This window comes from Sinocyclocheilus rhinocerous, unplaced genomic scaffold (genome assembly GCF_001515625.1).
Source record: "Sinocyclocheilus rhinocerous isolate Xijiao unplaced genomic scaffold, SAMN03320098_v1.1 scaffold711, whole genome shotgun sequence".
Classification (NCBI taxonomy): Eukaryota; Metazoa; Chordata; class Actinopteri; order Cypriniformes; family Cyprinidae; genus Sinocyclocheilus; species Sinocyclocheilus rhinocerous.
In genome coordinates, this window is record NW_015641018.1 from 416,459 (window position 1) to 440,903 (window position 24,445).

The 24,445-nt window shown below is 35.7% G+C and overlaps 1 protein-coding gene across 1 annotated transcript in view; it reads left to right on the forward strand.

Annotated features, from left to right (window-relative positions):
* The window catches only part of LOC107753779 (succinyl-CoA ligase [GDP-forming] subunit beta, mitochondrial), a 110,748-nt gene that overhangs the window by 17,875 nt on the left and 68,428 nt on the right, over nucleotides 1–24,445 (forward strand). Inside the window, exons 2-3 of the mRNA XM_016570004.1 lie at nucleotides 5,399–5,540; nucleotides 24,232–24,331. Coding sequence (XP_016425490.1) covers nucleotides 5,399–5,540; nucleotides 24,232–24,331 — 242 coding nt within the window. The remainder of the gene's footprint in view (nucleotides 1–5,398; nucleotides 5,541–24,231; nucleotides 24,332–24,445) is intronic.

Genomic DNA, 24,445 nt, shown 5'->3' on the forward strand with positions numbered 1-24,445 from the left:
TTTTTTTTTTTTTTTGTAAATCAAATGTAAATTAATGTCCCAGTCATGTTTTCTTGGTCAAATAAACATTACTAACACTGTCAGAAAAAGAATGGAAAAAAACTATTCTGTTTTATATTTTTATATTAACAATGTAATTAATATTCTATTTATTAAATCCAAGTATAAATCTCATCAAGTTTGTGTTTTTAAGCATTTTACATTTATTCCAAAATAATAACTCAAGGCAGTAACAATTTAAACAATATTATTTTTTGTGAACTTATGTTCAGATATTCTTTTTAGTAGTTAATTTTTATCAATTTTTGAATTTTTCGGATCATCAGTCATCAAAGCTCTGTAAATATTGGTCAAAGACATGAATATTTACTTAAAATTTCACCAAGTTGATTCACCGAGTTGTTTACTTACTTAAATTAGTCTTCCCACTAACACCGTTATATTGTTCATTCAGACTGATTCGTGAACGCAAAACACGCACGACACGAGGCGGGAAACAGCTTGGTTTATTAGCTTAGCATAATGCTAAAAGGTTACGTGCTTCGGAATCAATTAACAAACACTTTTTAATTGAAGGTATAGTATCGTTGATTCAGTTTTACTTTTGTTCACCACAAGTTATTTGTGTCTCCCCTCACATGTTTTCCTTTTCTCCTGAAAGAACAATCCACCCTTCTAGGATTGTCTCGCTCTTCATCTCGCATATCTCTTTATTAATATTTGTTTTGGGAAGTTTATTCATGTAAAGCACACTTTATGTTTATTGCTGATGCACTGAAGCATAATCTGTTGAGAAAACTGCACTTATTTCCCATATGAATTAATAAAAAGCTGTGAACCGTAAGCCCATTGTGCCCAAGACAGTCAGAAAATAAACCCTCATATGTGAAATCTAAATAAAAACCTTCAGCTGTGTGGCTGAATGAAGGTAAATGTTGCTCTGGAGTCTGTCCGTGCACACATGTTGTATATGCTATGCAGAGAATCAGAAACTTTTATGGTTATCGGCAACTTTGTGTTTTTGTCATAAATGTGACAAATAAAAAAAAGTACTAAAACACATGGTATGCTTAGTTTGATGTGTGAGGCCGCTTTATTAGCCAGTGTCCTTCCGCTGAACCTTTCATAAGTAGCTATGATGATAACAGCTAGCTTGTACAACAGGGAGCTGTTTCCAGTATTAAATATGACAGTATACACCCCCATACAGAGGTAAAAATATACATTGAATGCTACACCACGGCCATTAGGAATGACCCTCAGAGGGCTCAGCAGATGCTAACCATGAAAATAATACCTTTCTGTGTTTAATAGCTTACAATGGTATTGTGTACTCTTAGGTGCTATGGTGATTGTTGATACATTGTATATTTATAGATATAGCACCTAAGCATACTGATGTACACTAGATCATTGTTTTAAATAATAAATTCAATAATTGTTTTTCATTGTTAATATTAATATATTTAAATTATATGCTATATGTGACCCTGGACCTTAAGTCGCTGGGGTATATTTGTAGCAATAGCCAAAAATACATTGTATGGGTCAAAATTATTGATTTTTCAAAATCTAAATTTCAAAAAAATTGACCCTTATGACTAGGGATGTAACGATTCACTCAACTCACGATTCGATTCGATTCACGATTTTGATTTCACGATTCGATTCGATTCACGATTGTTTTTTAACAAAATGAGATTTAAGACAAATTATAAATTAAATGTGTCCAATCGCGATTGGTTTAGCATCTCAACCGATTTGAATCGTCACATATTTAAATCGATTTCCAACCGGCTCGCAGTTAATCGTTACATCCCTACTTATGACTGGTTTTGTGGTCCACAAATCACATACGTGTGATGTAATAAAGTGTCAACCAAGATCAACAATAATTAGTCAGTGATTAAATATTTAAATTAAATGATTATTAGTTATTAGTTAATTTACATTTTATATTATGTTAAGTTAAATATAAATATGTGAAATATAAATATGTAAAAAAAAAAAAAAAAATGTGTATGCCAAAATGTATATAAAAAATACGTATATGCAATAATTATGTGTAACTGTAGCCTATTTATTTTCATATATCATATTTATATATAATTATTTATTATATATTATATCTAATTTAAATATTATGCATGTATGTATGTGTGTATGTTTGTGGATAGATAGATAGATAGATAGATAGATATAGCTCCATGTAATACCTAAAATAAGTGTTCTTAATCGCAATACTGTTTTGTCCACGGAGGTTACGGGAAACAGCTCTAATTCAGTTTTTCCATAAGCGCCACCTGCTGTCAGCGAGTGGATTTACAGAGACTTATATTTACATTCAGTCTGTGTGCAGTTTCTGTCTGGACAAAAACGGACCTAATTTGCATGCCCTGCTGTAAATTTTGACCGGTTCATGAAAAACAAGCTTATGTGGATTCTACACATTTAAACAATTCAGATAAGTTATCTAGAATTATTTATGGAGCAGATAAAATACATATAATCATTTATTAATCAGTTATCATTTTGACTTGTATCTTTTTTTTATTTAAAGGCTGAAATGTGAGGTTTACCTTTTTATTAAACTTTTTCAAAGCTTTATTTGAACATCTACATTAGATATTTCAACATGCTATTAAACTGTTGTCAGTCAAGTTGTCATTTAAAATCCGAACATCATTGGTAATGTTATTGTTTTAGTGATTATGCAAACAAAAAGTCATTTTATTTGTTGTTTGTTGATTTTTAAATATAAAACTTGGTGAAGTGATTTATGTGTCGGTACTTTTTTAACATCTCCAGCACATTTTAACAATACCGTGATAATACTGATAACCGTGATCACCGTGCTCACACATTTATTAAATCCACAAGATGATGGAGTGTCCAAATTGTCTTTTTAGACTCAAAAGTGTGCTCTTAAGTGTCACCCGTGGACTTCATGGACTTGAGTGAGCAAAGGCCACATGGACTGTACTTTTCCAAGCTAGGCAATTCTGAGTGTACACATTTCTAGACCGAAGTGATTGGTTGGAAATTGGTTCCACATTATCCTTATAACCCGAAGTCTATTACAGATGTCATATTCTGAGCTTAGTGAGAAAGTGAACATTTATTGCACAATGCATACAATGTCAGGAAATTGTTATTGCAATATTAAAGTTTTGGCTAAATTTACCAACCGAATCTTTTCGTGATCTGTTTTCTCTTATGAGAAATGTGCTGTGAGCACCAAATTCAATGATATGATGAATCATATTTTATTTAGTTCTCTGTAGTCAAGCACAGTCAAAGCACACTGTGGTGTATAGTAGTGAAATGATGAAATGCAGGCGTTGAGAAGAACATTGCCGAGAATGAGAGTAGTGCATCATCATCTTATCAAAGAGCAAATGATTAAGTTAGTGAGAGGATTGGAGACATACAAACTTTTCTTTGTTGTACTTTCTGTTTCTGGCTCTCTGGTTCTGTTCCAAATGGCGCACTTTATGTGGACTTGAGGTCTTAGGCTCTTTGCTCACACACATTTGTGAAATCCACAAGATTCTGTAGACTCAAAAGTGTGCTCTTAAGCGCCTCCTGTGGACTTGTACTTTTCCATGCTGGCAATTCTGAATGTAGAAGTTTGTAGAATGCACTGCTAAAAGTGTACACTACAACTGTGTGCACTTGAGTAGTGCTGGGCGGTATGACCAAAAATTTATATCACGGTATTTTTCAAAATTATACAGGTTTCACGGTACAAGACGGTATTTTTTTTTCATGCATGACCGGGTGTTAACCATATTTTCTACTGATTGAGAGAGGAAATACTGCAGTATATTGACTTAGAATGCCCTATTTTACTGTCACGATGAGTGAATATTGTCAAAAAATACCACACTAAATAGTGACTAAACACGACCCCTTTTAATACATGTTAACCAGGAGTCACTCTCATTCATGCATCTCAACATGCATCTACACTAAAGAGCGGCTATAATACTTTTTTGTCTCATGCAGCGCACTGCCTGCATCTGAAGTAACACATACAGCTGTTCCCTCACCAAAGTGCAACACCCCTTTCAAACAGTGTTGCGTTCCGAACGTTGTTTAAGTGACATATACCGGTATTGCGGTATTTTCAAAATTCATATCATAACAAAAATAAAAACCGGTATTCGGTATGAACCGGTATACCGCCCAGCACTACTTTTGGGTGAATATTTTGGCACTGTGAACTTTTTGGGTCTTCAGTTCCACTTCAGGTGAAACATTTAAGACAAGTTCTATAGTACGTCCCCATAATATACACATCTACATGTGTGCTTCTGTAGTATTGCATTTTGAGTGTATACTTCTACAGTGTACAGATATTGTAACCTGTAATCGAGTGCATTTCTGAGTAAAGAGTTTTGTGGAATTCCCTTTTTTATGTATATATGTATTTCATAGTTTGTCACTATACTGGGCACTTCAGTTCTGCATCAAATGCGCCTCATAATGTGTGCACTTCGGTAGTATGCACTTCTGAGTATACACTTCCACAGTGCTCTTCCACAGCCTGCCAACTTTGGTAGTCACACTCATTATTCTCCATGGAGACACGTAGACGCTCAATTAGCAGAAGCCATAGAGAGTTGTTCAAAAGCATGACTTAATAAGGTGCTTAACTTCATTTAGCACTGTGCTGCTCTGATAACCTGTTTCACTCTCATTCTATAGTGGTGAATAATGGGAAATTGTCTATTTAATGAGTGTCTTATGGGTTGTTAACTATCACATTCAATGCTCATCAAAGGACGTGATCATGAATGTATGTGAATATTAACCTAGTGCCGAGCTGCAACGATTAGAATCTGAGCCTGAATGCAAGGCAAGACCTGAATGGTCTTGAAACTGCTTTATTGCAGTTGATGTCTGTTGTGAAATGACAACAAAGAGCTGCCTGAAAAAATGAATCCAACTCATTGTGTATTCATGGTAGGTAGGACAGAACAGTATGACGGCATAACACACGTGTCGTGACAGTAGAGATGCGTCAATGTGGCAATTGAAATGTAGTGTAGTCTCTGAACTGTCACATACATAATGATATTTGATCTATATATGCGCTATATGAGCACTGTCTTCATGTGCATGGGCATATAACGAAACAAGATCTCTTTCGCTGCTGATTGTGTTTCAGTGGCTTAAAATCACTTGTTTTTAAACCGCGATGCTTAAAAACGTGTGCAAAAGATATGTTTTCATGACCACGTAGCACAGCAACGTTATGTGAGCGTGTAACGACGATAACGACAATATAAAGACGATAGTCCAAAATCTTTACCGGTTGACAAATTGACAAATATACACCGTTATGCAATATTTTATTAAGTAAACCATATTGTTTATGTCTTTGTGTTTTTAGTTAGCGAGGGTAAGTCCCAGAAGATGGCTGAACCTGCAGGAGTACCAGAGCAAGAAGCTGATGCAGGACAACGGCGTGACAGTCCAGCGCTTCTTTGTGGCTGACTCTGCCTCTGAAGCCCTGGAGGCTGCCAAGAGACTCAGTAAGTGTCCTTCTCATTTTAATCTGCTCGCTGTTTTAAGTGCCGCTTTTTTGAAGTCTCTCTAATAGCTTTAAGAGTCGACAATGTGCTTACATGAATAACACTTCATTGATAACATGCTAATGAGGTGATGTTTAGTTGTTAACTCGATTGGTGCTTGTATGCTGAGATTTGGCCTCCCACGCAGCAAGCTGGGCCATGAGGGATAGAATTAGCCAATGAGAACGGAGAACACAAATTGCATTGATGTTTTTGCTTTTATTCTGGTGGACATGCCTTCAAGGGTCAACAGGACTGAAGATCGTCTCTTATTTCTTCTGCTTCTCTTATGTTTACATGGGTTGTTGCTCCTTCACTGTTTTTATCCATGCTGGCTCATTCTTGTTTTCTTTCATGCCTTTTTATTTATTTCCAAGCATGTGAGCTTCTGTTTCTGAGACAAGCACCTTTTATATGTGGCATTTCCGAAATCCAAATTTACCGGGCTAAATCCAAGAGGTGGACTAATGTCTGTTAGTGCCGGTTTTCAAACCTCATTTGGTTTCATGTGTGAGAGACTATGGATGCTTTCCAGAGGCTCACAGCTGTAATCTTCTTCTTATCTTACTCTACAGAACAGGCTTTAGCATTCCATTTCGAGCTCTTCTACCCTTACTGTATGTGACTAAATATTTACTTTCAAATGTGGTTTGTTGTTCATATGAGTTTGATTCTGCAGTCCAGGTGCTGTTTCAGGTCAAATGTTGAGGGTGAGACATCTTTTTTTCTAACTCAATTTGGAACATATTTCTAGATGGCATTTCCAGTCCAGCACATTGAGTGTTTCAGCCTGGTTCCTGTGGGATAGGGCAGGGCCCGGGCGACATGTACGAGGCGACCAAGCGAGACGTGAAGGATTTCTGTGACTGCGATAGTGCAGTGAGCTGTTCTCCCCAGTGCAGAGATGCCACCCCACAGTTGGGCCCACTTACCCATGCGGCAATTCAGCTGACAGCTCAATTCGAGTTTTGCGGTTTGCTGCTCCTCAACCACAGCAAACAATGCTTTTAAAGAAGCAATGTTATTTTTATTTTTTTTTAGTTATTTGCAATACACTAAAGTGTTGAAAAAATACATCTGCACTTCCTGTTTTGGCATGTTTACCATTAAAGGGTTAGTTCACCCAAAAATGAAAATTAGCCCATGAATTACTCACCCTTAAGGCATCCTAGGTGTATATGATTTAACATTCATTAAAGTTACTTACTTGACGATGTTGTGTCCTCAAAATGCCTTGAAGACTCAAATGCAGCCAAGTTTGTGATTCCAAATCGCGCCCGCGATCATACGCATGTGACGTGCGGATGTCAATGCGGGAGAGGTGCGTCTGACTCCGGGCTACTTTTACACTGCTGCCGCGGGTTATTATTCAAGTTAGCGATTCTAAATACAAATAAATAAGCGCTAACAGCACATGACATCGTGAAAATAGGGGGAAATATTAACAGTTAGAGAAACATCTACAGAAAAAATATAACTGTTACCGGATTAACCCACAGTTAATGATATGCTAAGGATAGGATTTCTTGACGTTATTGAATTTAGTGACGTAGCAAAAAAAAAAAAGGCTGTTTCAAACCACATTTCTGTGACTGCCTTTGGGAAACTACAGTTTTAAGGAGAAAATACTCAGCAATGGTGTTGATAAATGGATTGGCACATGGTTTGTCTAAAAGCATATTAAAAACACCACATAGACAAAAAAACAACATAAAAAACCTGATTTTTACCACAGGGGGACTTTAACTTTATTTTGTAAGCATTTCTATTTTAATTATAAATTTAATTTTAGGTTTCCTTTAAATTTCATTTTCTAATGTTGTTTGTTTCAGTTTTTCATCTAATCAAATTTGTGTTGTTCCACAACCCGTTTGACTGTGTTTCATCTTTTGAACACAAAAGTAAATGTTTAGCAGAATGTTAACCCTGCTTTCTTCCATAAAATGAAACTAAAATGGGGACCAAGAGCTGTCAAGCACAACAAAGTATCATTAAAGCAGTCCCCATGACTCATTCACTGTATCCCAAAGATTTTTGATAGCTTTTTATGAGAAACAAACTAAAATTTGGGTTGTTATTGATTATGCTTGACTGTTCACTTTTATTGTGTGGAAAAGAGCAGCCTGGACACTCTGCTAAACATCTCATTTTGTGTGTTCCACATAGAAAAGGAAGTCACACTGGTTCCAAAAGATTGAAATTTCAAATTTTGCATAACCTATCCCTTAAAGATAGTAGGAAGAATTCATTATACTAACTTCTGTGGAAGAAAGATGGAATAATACTGTTTCATCCAAATGACAAGTGACTGGGCTTAAAACTGTGAAGGGAGTTTCTTTGTTGACATTCTTGCTTTGTTTGTTGACTGACTGCAGGCCATGGTGCTAATGATCCCACACCTGTCCCTAAAGTTGGGCCTGTGTTTGGCACAGAGGCAGGGGGGCTGCCCATTTTAAACAACCCCCTGTGCCGTTAAGTAATCTGACTGTCAAAGAGGCAAGTCTGATGCTGCCTTCATCAGTCACCAACCGCCACTCGATTATGCAGCTCTGCTTGCTGCCAAAACACACACGCGTGCACATTAACACACACACAAACGAAGGAACAATGAGAGAGAAGACGAAAGATAAAGTGAGTGCGAAAGAGGGTGAGAAAGATATAGGAGGAGTAGATAGAGAGAGACTGAGAGCGGGGTCACACAGCATAGCTAAAATATGCTACCGCTGACTTCTGATTGGACGATAAGGTGGGAACTTTTTGCCACCGAACTGAGACGGCGCAATAAATCAAAATAAGAACGGTTGCATAGCTCAACCATAGAAAGACTCTCTCAGACTATCTCCACCGTGCTCTTGTCCTATTTAAGAGGGAGAGATCTGCTCAAGATTGAAGGGTTGGGGAATTGGAGAGGTTCCTCATTTTTGGCTGGAAAACGAGCGGATTTCAACACCTGTAATCAAAAGTGAATCCACCTCAGAGAGAGGCCTTTTTATAGGTAAAAATAAATACGCAGTATGACGCAGGTTCCAGTATAACCCCTATTCCCAGAACACCATCTTCTGACATGAAAGGAAAATAAATGTTAATCATTACTTCCGCCGCCTTTCCATCCTGGTACTCGCAAACAGATATTTCTCAGCCAATAAGAACGTTGAATCATATTGGCCTGTTTTGTTTTAGCCGCAGGTCCTGTTGACAGATGCATCTGCTGGGTAAATGTTGATGGATTTGTCCTCTAGAATATTCCAGAATGGTTTTCTCACTGTCTGCATTATTTAGACCCAAGCAGAAGCATAGATGGAGAAATATTTATTCGTTGACAGACTGTTGTTCAACAAAACCAAGAAAACATTTTCTTTTCTTGCACTAACTTTTCTTTTCTCGCTTATTAATTCAGAAATTAGAGCCCGTTTTAAATGACAGAGAGCGTTAGACTGACAATTAACAGGAGAGGGATGTATTAATACATTTCACAGAGGTATGAATATTCAAAGTAAACAGCAATGGTTTATGCATGGCAGTCAAATCTCATGTGTCCTTATTATAGAGGCAGCAACTTTCATGTCAACCTACAGTGGTATGCTGAATTACCCTGACATTCAACAACCCTGAGAAGAGAGGCAGATGTATATGGCATAATGCAGAGCGGTTTCACATGTATAGTTTGACTCGACTAGTTAAGGCAGCTTTGAGAAAAGCTTTTCATCGTAGCCTTATAGGAAAAGTTGATGAAGGTGACATAAGTTACTTTCAAGCAATTCATTTCGCTGAGGTCTTGCCGCTGATTGTATTTTCTTAACAGCTTTTTACATCATCTGGATTGAGGCCGTTATCAATCAAGACCACTGCTTTTGATCTTAGTAGGGAATAATTAACATAATAAAACGAAAGCTGAAGGTTGTTGCCCTTATGCCCCATTTTCTATCAGCACACCATTGCATGCAGACATGAGGTTATAAAATGTTCCTCTCAATTGTGTATAAACGCTTTTATTGGATTATTTTACAGCAGTAAATAGGATTTTTTTATTTTTATTAAATTAATTATTATAAATTATTAAATATTATAATTTAAAAAAATACTTTTTAATCGCCATCAGTTGTGTCCAGTTGTGGTGAGGTCGGCAGCTTTGGCTGTCAGAGGGCCTCAGAGCATCAATGCTTTCACACTTCTCTTCTCCAGGCTCTTCATCAGTGGCATCACACCATATGTCTGTGTGTGACCCTGGACCACAAAACCATAGGTAGCACGGGTATATTTGTAGCAATAGCCAACATTGTATGGGTCAAAATTATCGATTTTTCTTTTATGCCAAAAATCATTAGGATATTAAGTAAAGATCATGTTCCATGAAGATATTTTGTAAATTTCCCACTGTAAATCTATCAAAACTTAATTTTTGATTAGTAATATGCATTGCTAAGAAGAACTTAATTTGGGCAACTTTAAAGGCGATTTTCTCAATATTTGGATTTTTTTAAATCCTCAGATTCAAGATTTTCAAAAAGTTGTATCTCAGCCAAATATTGTCCTAACAAACCATACTGTGCATCAATGGAAAGCTTATTTATTCAGCTTTCAGATTATTTAAAATCTTAATTTTAGGGATGCACCGATACCACTTTTTCCAGTACTCGCCCGATACCGATACTTCTATTTTTGGTACTTGCTGATACCGAGTACCTAATTCAGTTAGTATAGTACTCTTTACTTCAAAACTTTACTTCAAAAACTATGTCTATTTTATGTATTAGGGTCTGAGATGTGGGAACGGTGAAGAGAGAGGGCAAACATTTTTGCATTTTAGGCCAGCATTGCCATCTAATCAGCCAATATCGTCTTAAATAGACATAGCACTGCATAGCACTTCATCTTTTATAACATGGGGTTTTGACTAAAAATATTAAATCTTGATTTTTGTAAAATGTTGCAACAAGATGTTAAAAAAATGTGAATATAGTATAATAATAAAAACACAGTGAAAAAAATAGTTTTGGACATATAATGTAATAAAAAATATTTAAAAAAATACCTAAAAGTAACTACAAATGAACATGTAAAGCAAATATCTTTAAAAGAAATTCCATGTGGAGCATGCCCCCGATGCGCAATGTTCTCACCTTTTTTCCCCCTTACCTGTTTGCATCTCTGATATATATATATATATATATTTGTTTTGGATTTTTATATATAACAAAAGCCAATGATTTAGGGCTGGGTGATGTGGCTAAAAAAATATCAAAATAATTTTTTCATAACGGTCGATATCGATACTTATCACGATAAATGTCACATTTTTATTTCTTTCAAGTTTAAAGGCTACAAATCAAAATATAATGTATATAGTGTAAATATAATAATGTATATTATATAAATATAATATGTATATGTGTATGTGTATGTGCTGAACCTTAATAATAGATAAATTGGTAAAATGTTGCATGTTGATTACTTCTTTTTTCTTTTTATCATATGATAGCTTTTTACTTCAATTTTTCTCATTCTATCATTCACTTTGATAGGCTGTCTCTGGCACAGAGCTGTTGGTCGGCTGGTCTTGTTGCTTTCTCTGATCTGAGATAAAAGAGATTTGTAGTTTTTTTCCCCCCCTTTTAAAAAAAAAGTTCAGTGCTAATGGCGTCCAGTGTTTGCATGTTACCTGTTCAATAACAGCAGCACAACTAGATTGGTGTATATACATACATATATTTCCACTTTTTGCACTATTTTCCAAGAAAAAAAGGCTTGTTAACTCAAAAACTTTGCCACTGAATGTCTAATGGAATTTTTGATCTTAAACGAAAAAAAAAAGTCTTTCCATAATACAGAAAGTTCAACATTTATGGATCATAAAGAATAGTAATTGGAGAAATGATTTGTGCAGTGGCTGTTAGAAATGCCTTTCAAATGATTGTACAAATACACACAAAGGGAATACAAGCTGCGTTTGAGGGAGCTCACAAATCAAAATGTAATTTTGGTTTGTTGACGGCTCGGCTGCGTTGATATTACACATGGCACATTATCATACCTCACGCCTCCAGACCTCGCAGTGCTGCCAGCGTTCTACAAGCAGAAGGTGCGGCACCACTATTTTGGTGATGTGGACTCTAAATTGCATGTTTTATTAGAGGTATTCCATGGTCCATTGAGCACCAAATTCAGAAGAAATACAGCACTTTTTTTGTTCCCTTTCTGTACTGATTTTATACGGTAGGTTTTATTTTTCTTTCGTTGATAAATGTCACATTTTTATTTCTTTCAAGTTTAAAGGCAGATTGCTCCAAAGGGAAAGTTGTAAAAACCAGACAGTTAATTCTGGGTTTAAACTACTCTTTATAGTCAGAACATGACAAACATTTCACGTTTCACATTTTCACGAGCGGATAAACGGTCCATGTGGCACGGTTCAAATGAGCAGCACTCTTTCGTTCCTCTTTTGGTGCATATACATTTGATCAAACATTTATCAAACTCTTGTTATCGTTTTATCGAGAAAAACTATATCGTGATAATTATCATTATCGATTTATCGCCCAGCCCTATAATGATTTAAGCATATAGAACAAATAGGATATAGAATTTTTTCTATAGAATCTGGCTTGTCAATCCGCAACTAACTAGCTGATTATAGTGAAGCTGACTGTATTTATTTTTATTTTTTTTTCTTTCTTTGTTTTTAGCATGTGTTTTAATTAGCATCCTGTGCTTTAGCTGTTAGTTTGCACAGTGATTCAATGTTTTAATTAGCATCCTGCCACCTAAAATATCAAAACAAACAAAAAAAATCTAGTCAGTTGTTGGATGACTAGTCAGCCATCATGACCCATCTCTACTCCCTAGCCTTCCAAATCACTCTTTATGTCTACCATAGCGCTTCTGGACACTGAATTATCTGATTTTGTTTAGACCGGGTGTCAGTCATCCACCCAGTTTCTTGCCAACATCTCCTGCTATGTGAGCCTGTAAAATCTGAGCAGTAGCTCTGCTCTTCACAAGGAGCTGAAGAGAGATTGGGGATGAGACGGCGATGTTGATTGACATGGACATGGATGTTGACAGCTTGTGGAGTGTTCCAGAGAGTGGAATAAAGCGGCGAGCCAGCCAGGGGTCAGATACCACACCCGGATTTACACACTCACTCGGGCTCAATCACAGCCAGCCTGCCTCAGAAGCAAGGCGGCGTTCTCTTGCTCTCTCTTCTTCTCCTCTGTTTGATATTGTGCTGGGACAATGAATCAGAAAGGCTAATGAAAGCCTCTCAGCTTCCCTGAGGAAACTTTCCTCACTTAATTACTTCAGCCTCCTCTGGTGAGCTTGAAAAATGCTTTTTTTGGAGCCAGTGCAATCTCTCTTGGATTAATCCCTCACAAAATTGATGTTTACCATGCAAGCAAAAATCAAAATGTAATTTTGGTTTGTTGACGGCTCGGCTGCGTTGATATTACACATGGCACATTATCATACCTCACGCCTCCAGACCTCGCAGTGCTGCCAGCGTTCTACAAGCAGAAGGTGCGACACCATTATTTTGGTGATGTGGACTCTAAATTGCATGTTTTATTAGAGGTATTCTGTGGTCCATTGAGCACCAAATTTAGAAGAAGAAATAGTTTTTTTCCCGTTCCCTTTCTGTACTGACTTTATACTGTAGATTTAATTTTCCTTTCAGTTATCTGGATGCTGAGGTAAAATCATGTTCTTTTAAGTATTTTGAAAATGACGTTGTTGCTGCTTATAATGTGTAAGTAGAGATCATGTGTAACTGCTGTGAAAAGGGAAATTAAAAGGTGTGATGACAGAGGAAATCAAACCTTTCTTTTCCTGACAAAACGCACTGTAATGAACTCGTACAATGAAACTTTTATGATTTTTTTTTTCCTCTGTGGAGCACAAAAGTTATTGTCAAAATGTTGGAAAGCTGTATGACATGATGGTCAGCTAGTCTAGGACTTTTTTTTAAAAAACTGAGTAGGACCACAGCAGGCCTCTAGGGGTTCCATGGAATATTTGAGATGAAAAAAAAAATTCACAGAATTTTTTAGAACTGCTTCGAAAGGATATTTATAGTGAAAAGTGCCAAATGTAAATAAAAATGTTTCTCTTCAGGTTTATAGCCTACATCTAACTTGACAGTGGGGAAAGGAAATATATACAGTGGGTACGGAAAGTATTCAGACCCCCTTAAATTTTTCACTCTTTGTTATATTGCAACTTTCCTCACTTAATTACTTCAGCCTCCTCTGGTGAGCTTGAAAAATGCTTTTTTTGGAGCCAGTGCAATCTCTCTTGGATTAATCCCTCACAAAATTGATGTTTACCATGCAAGCAAACCGAGTATAACCAATCTGTATCTTGTTAGCGCTTGTGAAACTGACAGTTGATCATCTGTAGAATTAACTCAAAACGTTAAATTTGAGGCAAAGCACGTCAAAGATTTTGTAAACAAAGTTTCGGTGCTTCAATTAGTTCGGTTGGTGTTTATGTAGTGTACTAACAACTAATTAGACTTTCGTTTGATCGTCTAAACATGAAAAATCACCTAAGCTTTGGAGGTAACTACTTTGGAAATAACATGTCAGTCAGCTAAAGTTATATGAGTGAATATGAGCTTCAGCAAAGTCGCTGACATTTTGGCTAGTCAGCGGTATCATTCTATGAAGCTGTACCACTGCATAAGTTCCCAGAATGCATCAGGACTGACAGGATTTCAGCACACAATGCTGTCATACAGAAAAGATGGATGATGCGTGGAATGTTCTTACCATCATTACCTAGTTGGAACACTAAAAAACAACCATTCTCGTGCTAGTTTATTATTTTCACCATGCAAAATCAAGTCACGTGTAATTTTCATTGAATTTCACCTCTTTTCCTCACAGAAAAGCACGCTGAAAAGCTTTAATACTATTTGTACGCCACGTACCCGGCGTGTTTCCATTCACCGTGTCTGATGTAGGTGGGTGAGATTTGAGGTAAGGTTAATGTGCCACGCTCAAGGGCACGGTGAACAGATTTGCCGTTTCCTGCAGCAGCAGAATGTTCTCGCTGCCAGATGTTGCTGCGGACAGGCGGAGAATGGAGGACGAGATGGCTATAAGAAGAGAGAAGATGATGAAAATGTATGAAAAATGCTTACAGATGGAGTCTGGAATGCTAAATATAGTTTTTTTTAAGAGGCTGTGTGAGACTGAGATAATTGTGAAAGCAGAATTTCAGTTCTGTGCTTGCTGGATTTGTGTGGACCAATGGATATGATAAAAGGTGGAATTTTAATGGGTCCAAAGCTCCTGTTTCTTCTGAAACTTTAACCTTTAAGTTCTATTCATCTGAATTATTTTGAACTATTTATTATAGTGCTTGCAAAGCAGCACTGTATTGATTTTTCTTCAAATTCTTGGTTGTTTTCTCCTAATAAAATCTGAATTTTGGTTTGTGTGAGCTTTGTACATGATATATGTGACCCTGGACCACAAAACCAGTCTTAAGTCGCTGGGGTATATTTGTAGCAATAGCCAAAAATTGTTTGGGTCAAAATTATAGATTTTTCTTCTATGCCAAAAATCATTAGGATATTAAGTAAAGATCATGTTCCATGAAGATATTTTGTAAATTTCCTACTGTAAATATATTAAAACTTAATTTTTGATTAGTAATTAAGTAATTGATTAGCATTGCTAAGAACTTCATTTGGACAACTTTAAAGGCGATTTTCTCAATATTTTGATTTTTTTTGCACCCTCAGATTCCAGATTTTCAAATAGTTGTATCTCGGCCAAATATTATCCTATCCTAACAAACCATACATCAATGGGAAGTTTATTTATTCAGCTTTCAGACAATGTATAAATCTCAATTTCGAAAAATTTACCCTTATGACTGGTTTTGTGGTCCAGGGTCACATATGCTAGTGTGCTTATAAACAATCACTTTAGCAGATAAATGCATACAATTTACAGTCTTTTCCTTTTGAAAAAACAGACCAAAATAATTGATGACTCATCCTGCATTGCAGATTTTCATCCAATCAAATGCAGTCTAGAATGAGAAAGCAATGACTAGTAAGTAGCACATCATAGTTGATGGCTGTGATGTAAGGCCTATAGCCTATTTTTTAAAAGATACTTTCAATATACTGTATATACTCCACACAAACTTTGTCTCAATAGGAATTAAGTCACAAACCACTTAAAGGGGTCCTATTATGCTCTTTTACAAAGCCTTGATTTTGTTTTGGGGGTGTACTAGAACAGGCTCTCATACTAGGTTGTTCGAAAAACACATTATTTTTCACATATTTTACATTATTACAACACCTCTCTCCCCAGTCTGGCATGAATGGCTCGAATAGTTCCTGTATCAAATGAAGGCCCGCCTTCTGAAATACGAAATGTGCTGTGATTGGTTAGCTGAGCCAGTGTGTGTTGTGATTGGCAGCACTCGGCGCCTGGTCAGGAAATGTCATGCCCCTTACCATAGCCGCCTGTGAGCTTCAGTGTAAATATTGCGTCAAAATCAATTTGAGCGCGATTTAAACCCGGATGATTGTAATCACGCTAAGTTCGTCTGCCTTGGGAAAGCTAGTGTGTCTTCGACATAGTGATAACACTCGTTGCCTTCTCTAGTGCAGCTCAACCAGGTCTCGCCCCATTCGCCGATTTTTGTGATATCACAAAACCCTGGAAAATATGCGTTGTAGTCCAAACAAGTCGTTCGTTGTAGTTTTTGAAAAATAAAATGTATCCTTTTGAATTGGACTTTGATCTTTGTAACTTTGCAGATCATTTTTATGCTCAAACAGCAACATTACAGACTAACTAAAGTTGAAAAAGTGAAAAAGCATAATAGCACCCCTTTAACATATAGACTTTATTTAAACATTTTTTTTCTTTTGTAATTTCCGCCTTTTTTCTTAAACTTTAGATTTTGTAGATTTAAATTTAAAATTAATTATGCTTATTTAAATTTAACTTAACAACTTAAACTCTCTTTGTCTTACTGACAGAATTGCAGTCCTCTACTAAATTTATGTTTTTATATTTCTCTCATTTATTTAAGCCTTCACCCTGCAAAGGTGGTGCTGTGTTGTTAATTCTTGTACAGACGTCTGACGCATGCTAAGTCTTTAAAGCCTAAAAACGTAAGATTATCTAAAACTTAATATGTATTTCTTAGCAGCTTTCCAAGCCCTATAGTATTTACTTCAAGAAACTAATCTTTAATATGCTGTATTTTAAAAGCATTTTAAAACTTAAAGTTTTTGCTGCAGCACAAGAGCACAACAATTTAGTTTTACTTAATTTGGTTTCTTAATTTTGCATTTAGTGTGCTTCAGTAAACTGCAAATTATGGATCTATTTACTGTATATGAGACGATAGTGAAATAAAACAAATTAGCATACAGTGTTCATTTTCTTGTGCACTGTGTGACTTTCTGTAATGTTATCTTGTGAAATTTTGAATACATTCAAGAGACTTGAGGTAACCTAGTTACCCTCTTCTCCAGCCTGTTCAGGTGGTACGCAAGGTTTTTTGGTAGGTTCTTTACTTTGCAGCAATACTCTAATGGAGGTGGGAGATCATTATGAAGGATTGTGATGAGGAGCAGCTGGATGAATTTAACAAGAACTCAGCTGTCAGTGATGTGGTGACAGCTGAAGTTGAAATAACACGCATGAAACTTGAGACAGAAGAAGTGGCCCTCTCTTATCAACCTCTGCTCTGTTTCCAAGCAGACAGGCATCATTAGACAGGAGTTAGAGCCAGATCATTGTTCCGCTCGCCGGACTTGTTCCTGTGCAGGCAGGAGCAGATGCTGATGCTCACACAGGTCAAGCACTCGAGCCAGAGCTGTGCTCTGTTTATCATCCAACAACAAATTAGGACAGAAAGATAGTATTTATGCATTATGGTATAAAGAAATGTTGCTTTAAGTTTTTTATTTGTTTGCCTGTTAGGCCTGGGTATCGATTCTGACTCTCAAGGATTCCATTCCATATTTTGTTACAACTGTATTATTATATTTGAACAACAATACAGTAACCATGTAATATTTTGATTGTTGTTATTATTATTATTATTATTATTATTATTATTATTATTATTTTTACAATTTAAAATGTTTCCTATTTTAATATATTTGAATTGTCTTCAGTGTCAAATGATCCTTCAGAAAGCATTCTAATATGCAGATTTGGTGCTCAATAAAGGTTTCTCATTATCATCAATTATGAAAGCTGTTGCTGTTTTTTAATTTTGTGGAAACCATGAAACATTTTTTATTTTTATTTTTAATGAGTAGGAAGTTTAGAAGAACTGCATTTTCTCTTTTTTGTGTATTTTTAATTAGTTTAATAAAACATTAATTAATTTCAACAAGAAGAAAAATCCTAATTTTGCTTTTGTTAATGTCACTAATTGTCTGTCTGTCTGTCTGTCTGTCTGTCTGTCTGTCTGTCTGTCTGTCTGTCTGTCTGTCTGCCTGTCTGTCTATCTATCTAATTAACTTACTTGCCTTGGTTACGGCACATAAAACCAATTTTCTTATTGCCCTGTCTAGTGCACCCTCAATGGACTTAAAGTCTTTTGCCAGGTTTTTTTGGGGTAAAATAACAGTTGTTGGTTTGGTTTTTAAACTTTGTAACTTGCATGTCATTTAGAAAACAAATCCTGTCCGAATAGTGCTGCTATTGATGTTTTTGATGATGGTTTTTCTGAGCAAATTATGTTTTCCATTGCATGAGTAAAAATAATACTCATTATTTGATTTGATCACAAATTTTGTGCAATCGCAGTGACTGTGATGCACACAGAAGGTAGATCCTGTGACCCTATTATCTTGGGATGTTTCATTTACTAATATTTGCCCTATAGCAAAACATTATCTTCAGTAAACAGTACGTCCCCCAACTCAGTCCTCCTGTTTAGTATGTTTTTCATTGTCTCAACCCATTTTATGGCTTTAAACACACATGAGGGATCTTGACTTCCCCTTGTCTTCTCTCAGCTGTCTGAAACTGCACTGTTTCCCCTGAACCCCGCTCCACACCCCATTACCGCAGCCCCATTGCTCTCACTGAATATCAAACAACAGGACACCTCTGTGTCTCGTACCCTGCAGTCATGTCCACAGCCAGAGAGACATTAGGGACTCAGAAAATAAGAAACAGTGAAGCAGAAGCAGCAACCCAGCGCTGAACTACTGACTGCTGCCATTGGTACATGAGCTTCAAGTTCATTTGAACTCATTAATGAGGAACTGGGAGGGTCTGTATTACTGTAGTTACTTCTGATGCCATGCAAACTGTACAGACATATTTGCTTCTACATGTATTTTTTCTTCTTCTAAATAGTATGTTAGGGCAAGAAAATATAGCGTTTCACTTCAGTAGGCAGTAGTTTATTTGTTTATTTTAAACTCTTGCTCATGGGCAATTTTTTATACTTTATTTTTGCCCTCATTTAAAATTATGAAATGACAGTAATGCAAATTATACCCTGAATTAACAGCGTATGTTTATTTAGCATTCAGTTCAGTTAATTAATGAGATAATCAAACAGTGTACTGAACAAACACAGTGTTGGACATTTTGTTTGTGAAGTCGACCTTTGATAATTTGGCACACTTAAAGATGATGCTAGCTTTCAAGAAAATAGATTTTCATGTCATTAGATGTATGACGCAATGCCATGTTAGTAATGATACAAGATAACTTCATGAAATATTTCATGAAATATGTTTTATTAAAGTATTTACTAGTAAGGATATAGACTACATATATGGATATATTATTGTTACAAGGCATCTATAAGTCTTAAAGCATTAATCTTTCTTTATTTTATCAAATATCTTAACTTTAGTATTAAAAAAGGGTAAATATTTTTTCTAAGGTCTTAAACTTTGTGTTGTATATCTGCATGAGATTCCAATGTTCTTATAGTTAAGTAGAACTGAAACTACAGCTAAAACCATAAATTTCAGCTATTTGCCAAGACAGTGTTTTAATTGAGTTTAACTTGATGTACTGATATAACTAAAACTAAATTAAAACTGAAATAAAAATTAATTAAAAAAACATAGACACATACACACACACACACACACACACACACACATATATTTATATAAAAGACAAGAACACACAAAATAACTTTGACAAAAAAAAAAAAAAACAGAAAATCTGAAAATAACCCTGATTCAATATATGAATTAAAACTATAATAGTATCTCAATGATACTAAAATAACATGAACGTGACATATAAGGCAATTACATTGTGTTTCCCTGATGAACCTCACTAATTAATTACTATTTAATAAATAACCATTTTATTTTATTGTATTAAATACATTTTGCACAGTAAATTATAACAAATATCAAATAAGGTCTTAATTCTGTTAAACATGCAGCTATCATTGTGTGTTCAAAAATAAATAAATTACAAATAAAAATAAAGTGATAAATACATTTTACAACTCCTATTTTTATTTTTTTTCAAACATGAGAATGCCATTGCAATACAGAACACTTTGCCAACTATGTCTTATTTTTGCAACAAAGTGTGAGTATATACCAACCCACACTTCCTAAAAATAAGTTTTTAGTATAAGGTGACAAAATGTGTTTTCTCTTAGTTATCACTCGGCCCGTCTCTGCCTCAGACACACAGCCCACAGAACGTTCATTTGATATATATTGTATTGTACACAAAAGTAGCAAAAGCAGGCATACACAACATGCACATAAATACTGTTGTTGAAAAAAAAAAAAATTTGTGGTCTGTTGATCTTGAGAAGACATTGTAGGTCTTGCACCTGGAGCTCCATTCTGTTCCTAGAGAGAAAAATGTCTGCATTAACTTCATATATCATCTTAAGATGTAACTTGATGTGTAGCTTCAGGTTAAACAATCAAAAAGGCAGCTTTCTTTCTTGAAGGCATTTGAAGTGTCACTTTGTGATGGGTGAATTAAATTGTCAACATGAGTGTTGAACTGTAAGGTGTTACAAAGTGTAAAAAAAAAAAAGTGTATGATATATAAACTCATTTTAAAACCATAAAGCCACGGGCCATGTACTTCCTCCACTTTTTAATTTGCTGCTCACATCATTAATCTATGAGAAACAAGGATGCTGTGAATTAAAGTGCACCATTTGGCATGGGCATTACTTCTGCACTCGCTAAATAGAGATAATTGACATGAAGTGATGGATTGCACGTAACGTACTGAGATTCTGGATACCATCCAGTACTTTATTTGATAATGATGATATACATGTATATATTTCTACAAATTGATATGCATGCAGAGATAGAGGACTGTACAGTACTTACAATCCACAAATGTAATACAGATACTACCGGTCAAAAGTTTGAGCTCAGTATGAATTTTATTTATTTATTTAAAGGGGTCATATGATGCAATTTCATTTTTTCCTTTCTTACTTTTACTAGAAAAAAATATTTAAAAATGACTTTTAACTATAACTGTGTTATAATGGGGGCAATTTTAATGAGCTAGTTTATTAATCTCAAGCCTTCTCACAAAAATCCATTAAATAATGTAAAATGGCTGGATAAACCCTTCTGTTAAAGCACATCTGTTGTTCACACAGACTTGTGTGTGTGTGTGTGTGTTTATGAATATTGCTGCAATTCCCATTCCACCTCCAAAAGAGCTTCTCTAGTTAACAGCTTAGCCTAGTAGCTTAGCAGCTAAATTCACAAAATCCACAGGGGTGTTTGATTTCTGCATTTTCCTGCTAACAATGTATTTATTTGACTGTTCATGAAGTCTAAATACAGTGAACTAATTATGTCATTTCCTTCTTGTGAATTTTTTTTGTCAACAGACATTTTGCATTGCATTTTTCTAGCCTTGTACTGTACATGCCTGAATGGTTAATGAAAAGTTGTTCTCCACATAGACCATCAGTGCATGACTTTTCTGGTAATAAAAGGGGTAGTTTACTCAAAAATGAAAAGTCTGTCATCATTTATTCACTCTGTTTTGCTAAACACTCAGTCCAGGTGTAATCTGTCTTTTTTTCTATCTCAATGTATCTCTCTTTCACTCATTCCATATCACTCTCATCTCTGGCTCTCTGTAGCGCTCATCACATTCCCATGTGCAGGAGTTTCCTGTCTAACACTATCAGATCTCTTATCGGGACAAGAGGTGTTTTGCTAAATCTTCACCCTCGCCTGCCTCTCCTCAGTTGTTATATCTCTCTTAGTTTAGATTAAGTGATCCAGCGGCTTCCGTATCTCTGTTTTTGCCGCTTCTGCATTCTTATCCCTCACGGTCGCACTCATGATCAATGCTATCAGCTCTGTGTGGCAGTGATAAATTATGCATGCGCTCCAGTCAATGGCTGAGTTGTGGTTTGGTTGAGACACAGCGGTGATAGCGAGTCTTAATCAGCACCTAAAGTGTGAGAACTCTTAACGTCCACCCCGAGGGCCATGAAGAGCGGCGTGGCTCTTTAAGAATGACTTATGTGGGAGCCGAGGACTTCATGCTCCATCATGTTAAGATGTTGTGCATTGTGGGTTCGAATCTGAATCCCATTCTTCACTGTTCTTCATCATTTCCTGCCCTGTTTAAAATATTCTCAAAAAGTGTTGAAGTAATTAAAAATAACATATATACACTATAGTTCTGTACTAGGGGTGGTAGAAATTTGTCAACCGGTAGAGGTTCTGGACTGTCGTCTCTATCGCGGTTACTTGCTCACGTGACATTGCTGTGCTATCATTTGCATGAGTTTTTAAGCATCGCGGTTTAAAAACAAGTGATTTTAATCCATCTAAATGCAATCAGCAGCGAAAGAGAACTCATTTTGCTATATGCACACACTATCTGAGAGTTTCTGAGAGGCATGCGCACATGAAGACGGTGTTCAAAGAGCGCGAGAGTATTGAATTGGTTAAATACACGCGCTTGTATGTGTCAAAATGCCCCTTTTTGCAAGTATCCTCGTAAATACAGTAATTTAGGTCTTAAGTGAAAGCAAACAGCTGAGAAAGAGAACACGTGTAACAGTATATTGAGCCAGGCAGCTCTTAAAGTGACAGCAGTCTAATCTTCCTGCTGCCTGCCATTCATGTTAATCAAACAACAAAAGAGAGAAAATCTCTCACTGCTCTTGACTAAATCACTTTTGTGACTTTAAAGGGGTCATATGATGCGATTTAAATTTTTCCTTTCTCTTTTGAGTGTTACATAGAGGAGAAACAATAATGTACAGTATGTGGAAAATAATGTGTTTTTTTAACCTTAAACCGCATAAACACATTTCAGTACACCAAATACACAAAATAATGTTCTTTTTAGCAACATCATATGACCCCTTTAATAAGAAGACATATACATTTAATTTACACAGTAAATATGCAGTGTTTTTATACAGTTGATTACTTTATACAGTGTATGTAGCATTTCTTATTTATTTGTTCTACTGTAGTTTTTTGTCCTATTGCTTGTAATTATTTTCTTATTCTTATTTAATCGCTGACTGTTTACTTGTCTTGAGTTTTTTTTTTAGGCTAGTATTAATTTTTTCTGATATTATGAAATTATGAAATGTCTATGGTATCCAAAATTTTGATATCATAAAGACCTTATTTAAAGCAAAAATAACTATATTGTGTTAGGGATAGATAGATAGATATAGATATAGATATAGATATATAGATATATATAGTTACCGTGAAACAAAATTACTCATGTCGTGGTATAAGATTTTGGTCATATTGCCCACCCCTATTCTGTGCTATTGTTATCAATAATTTTCAGCACTAAATTAATTAAAAGCATATTTATAATTTAATATTTATATTTTGACAGAGCTCTGGTTTTGTCTTCCAGGTGCTTCAGTTGGTTTAGAGCACCTGTCAGTCACTTGCTTTTTTTCTTTCTTTGTTACTATTAAATTATTAAAAATGTAATAATTACATTTCTTTAATTATTAATTAATTAATTTATTCATTTATTTATTTGTTTGTTTTTAGAAAAAATATTCCAGATTTCTCCCCCCCCCCAGGTATATGACACAGCACTTTTTCAGTTAGTTACTCCAGCTTACCTTTTGGAAAATGTGTGTAAAAAATGTCAAGTATAGAGAATACAATATATAAATTGCACACCCTGGTAGAGTAATAAAAAAAATCTCTGAGGTTCTTTTAATCTCAGTCACTCTACAGTCGCAGTATATGGTCCTTTTCACAAAATTGGATAAAATGATTCATATACCACAATATTGATCAAATGTTTCAACATAGTGTCTCATGACAAGCTATTATTTCCTCAGCCTTGTGCTTCCATCTCAGTGATGTTTCCGTGATGAAAGAAATAATGACAAAATTGCCAACCGCTTTGGAAGAAGCATCATCAAAACATGCCTGTGGAGATCAGCGTAATATTTAAAATCAAATTACAGCTGAAAACACCAACTCCTCTTCCGATCTCATTTGTTTTTCTCTTGCTTGTTTATCTGTGTGTTTGTTGAGGTTATGTACTGTGTGAGTCTCTTAAAGGCCAGATTAGAACTGCATCACTTGCTAAGCGCTACATTGTATCTGGCGCACCTTTTTTCTTGGCATCTTGGGGCTCTAACCTTTTTTTTTTTTTTATCACTTTTGTCACTTTAGAAGCGAAGGAGATTGTCCTGAAAGCTCAGATTTTAGCGGGAGGAAGAGGCAAAGGAGTGTTCGACAGCGGCCTGAAAGGAGGGGTGCATTTAACAAAAGAGTGAGTACCTGCCTAGACCTATTTTCTGACAAAGAATAGATCCTGTTTTCCTGTCCTTCATTCCTCTTAAAACCCCTGTCATTCTTTGACACCCTGTATTTCTCACCAAGAAAA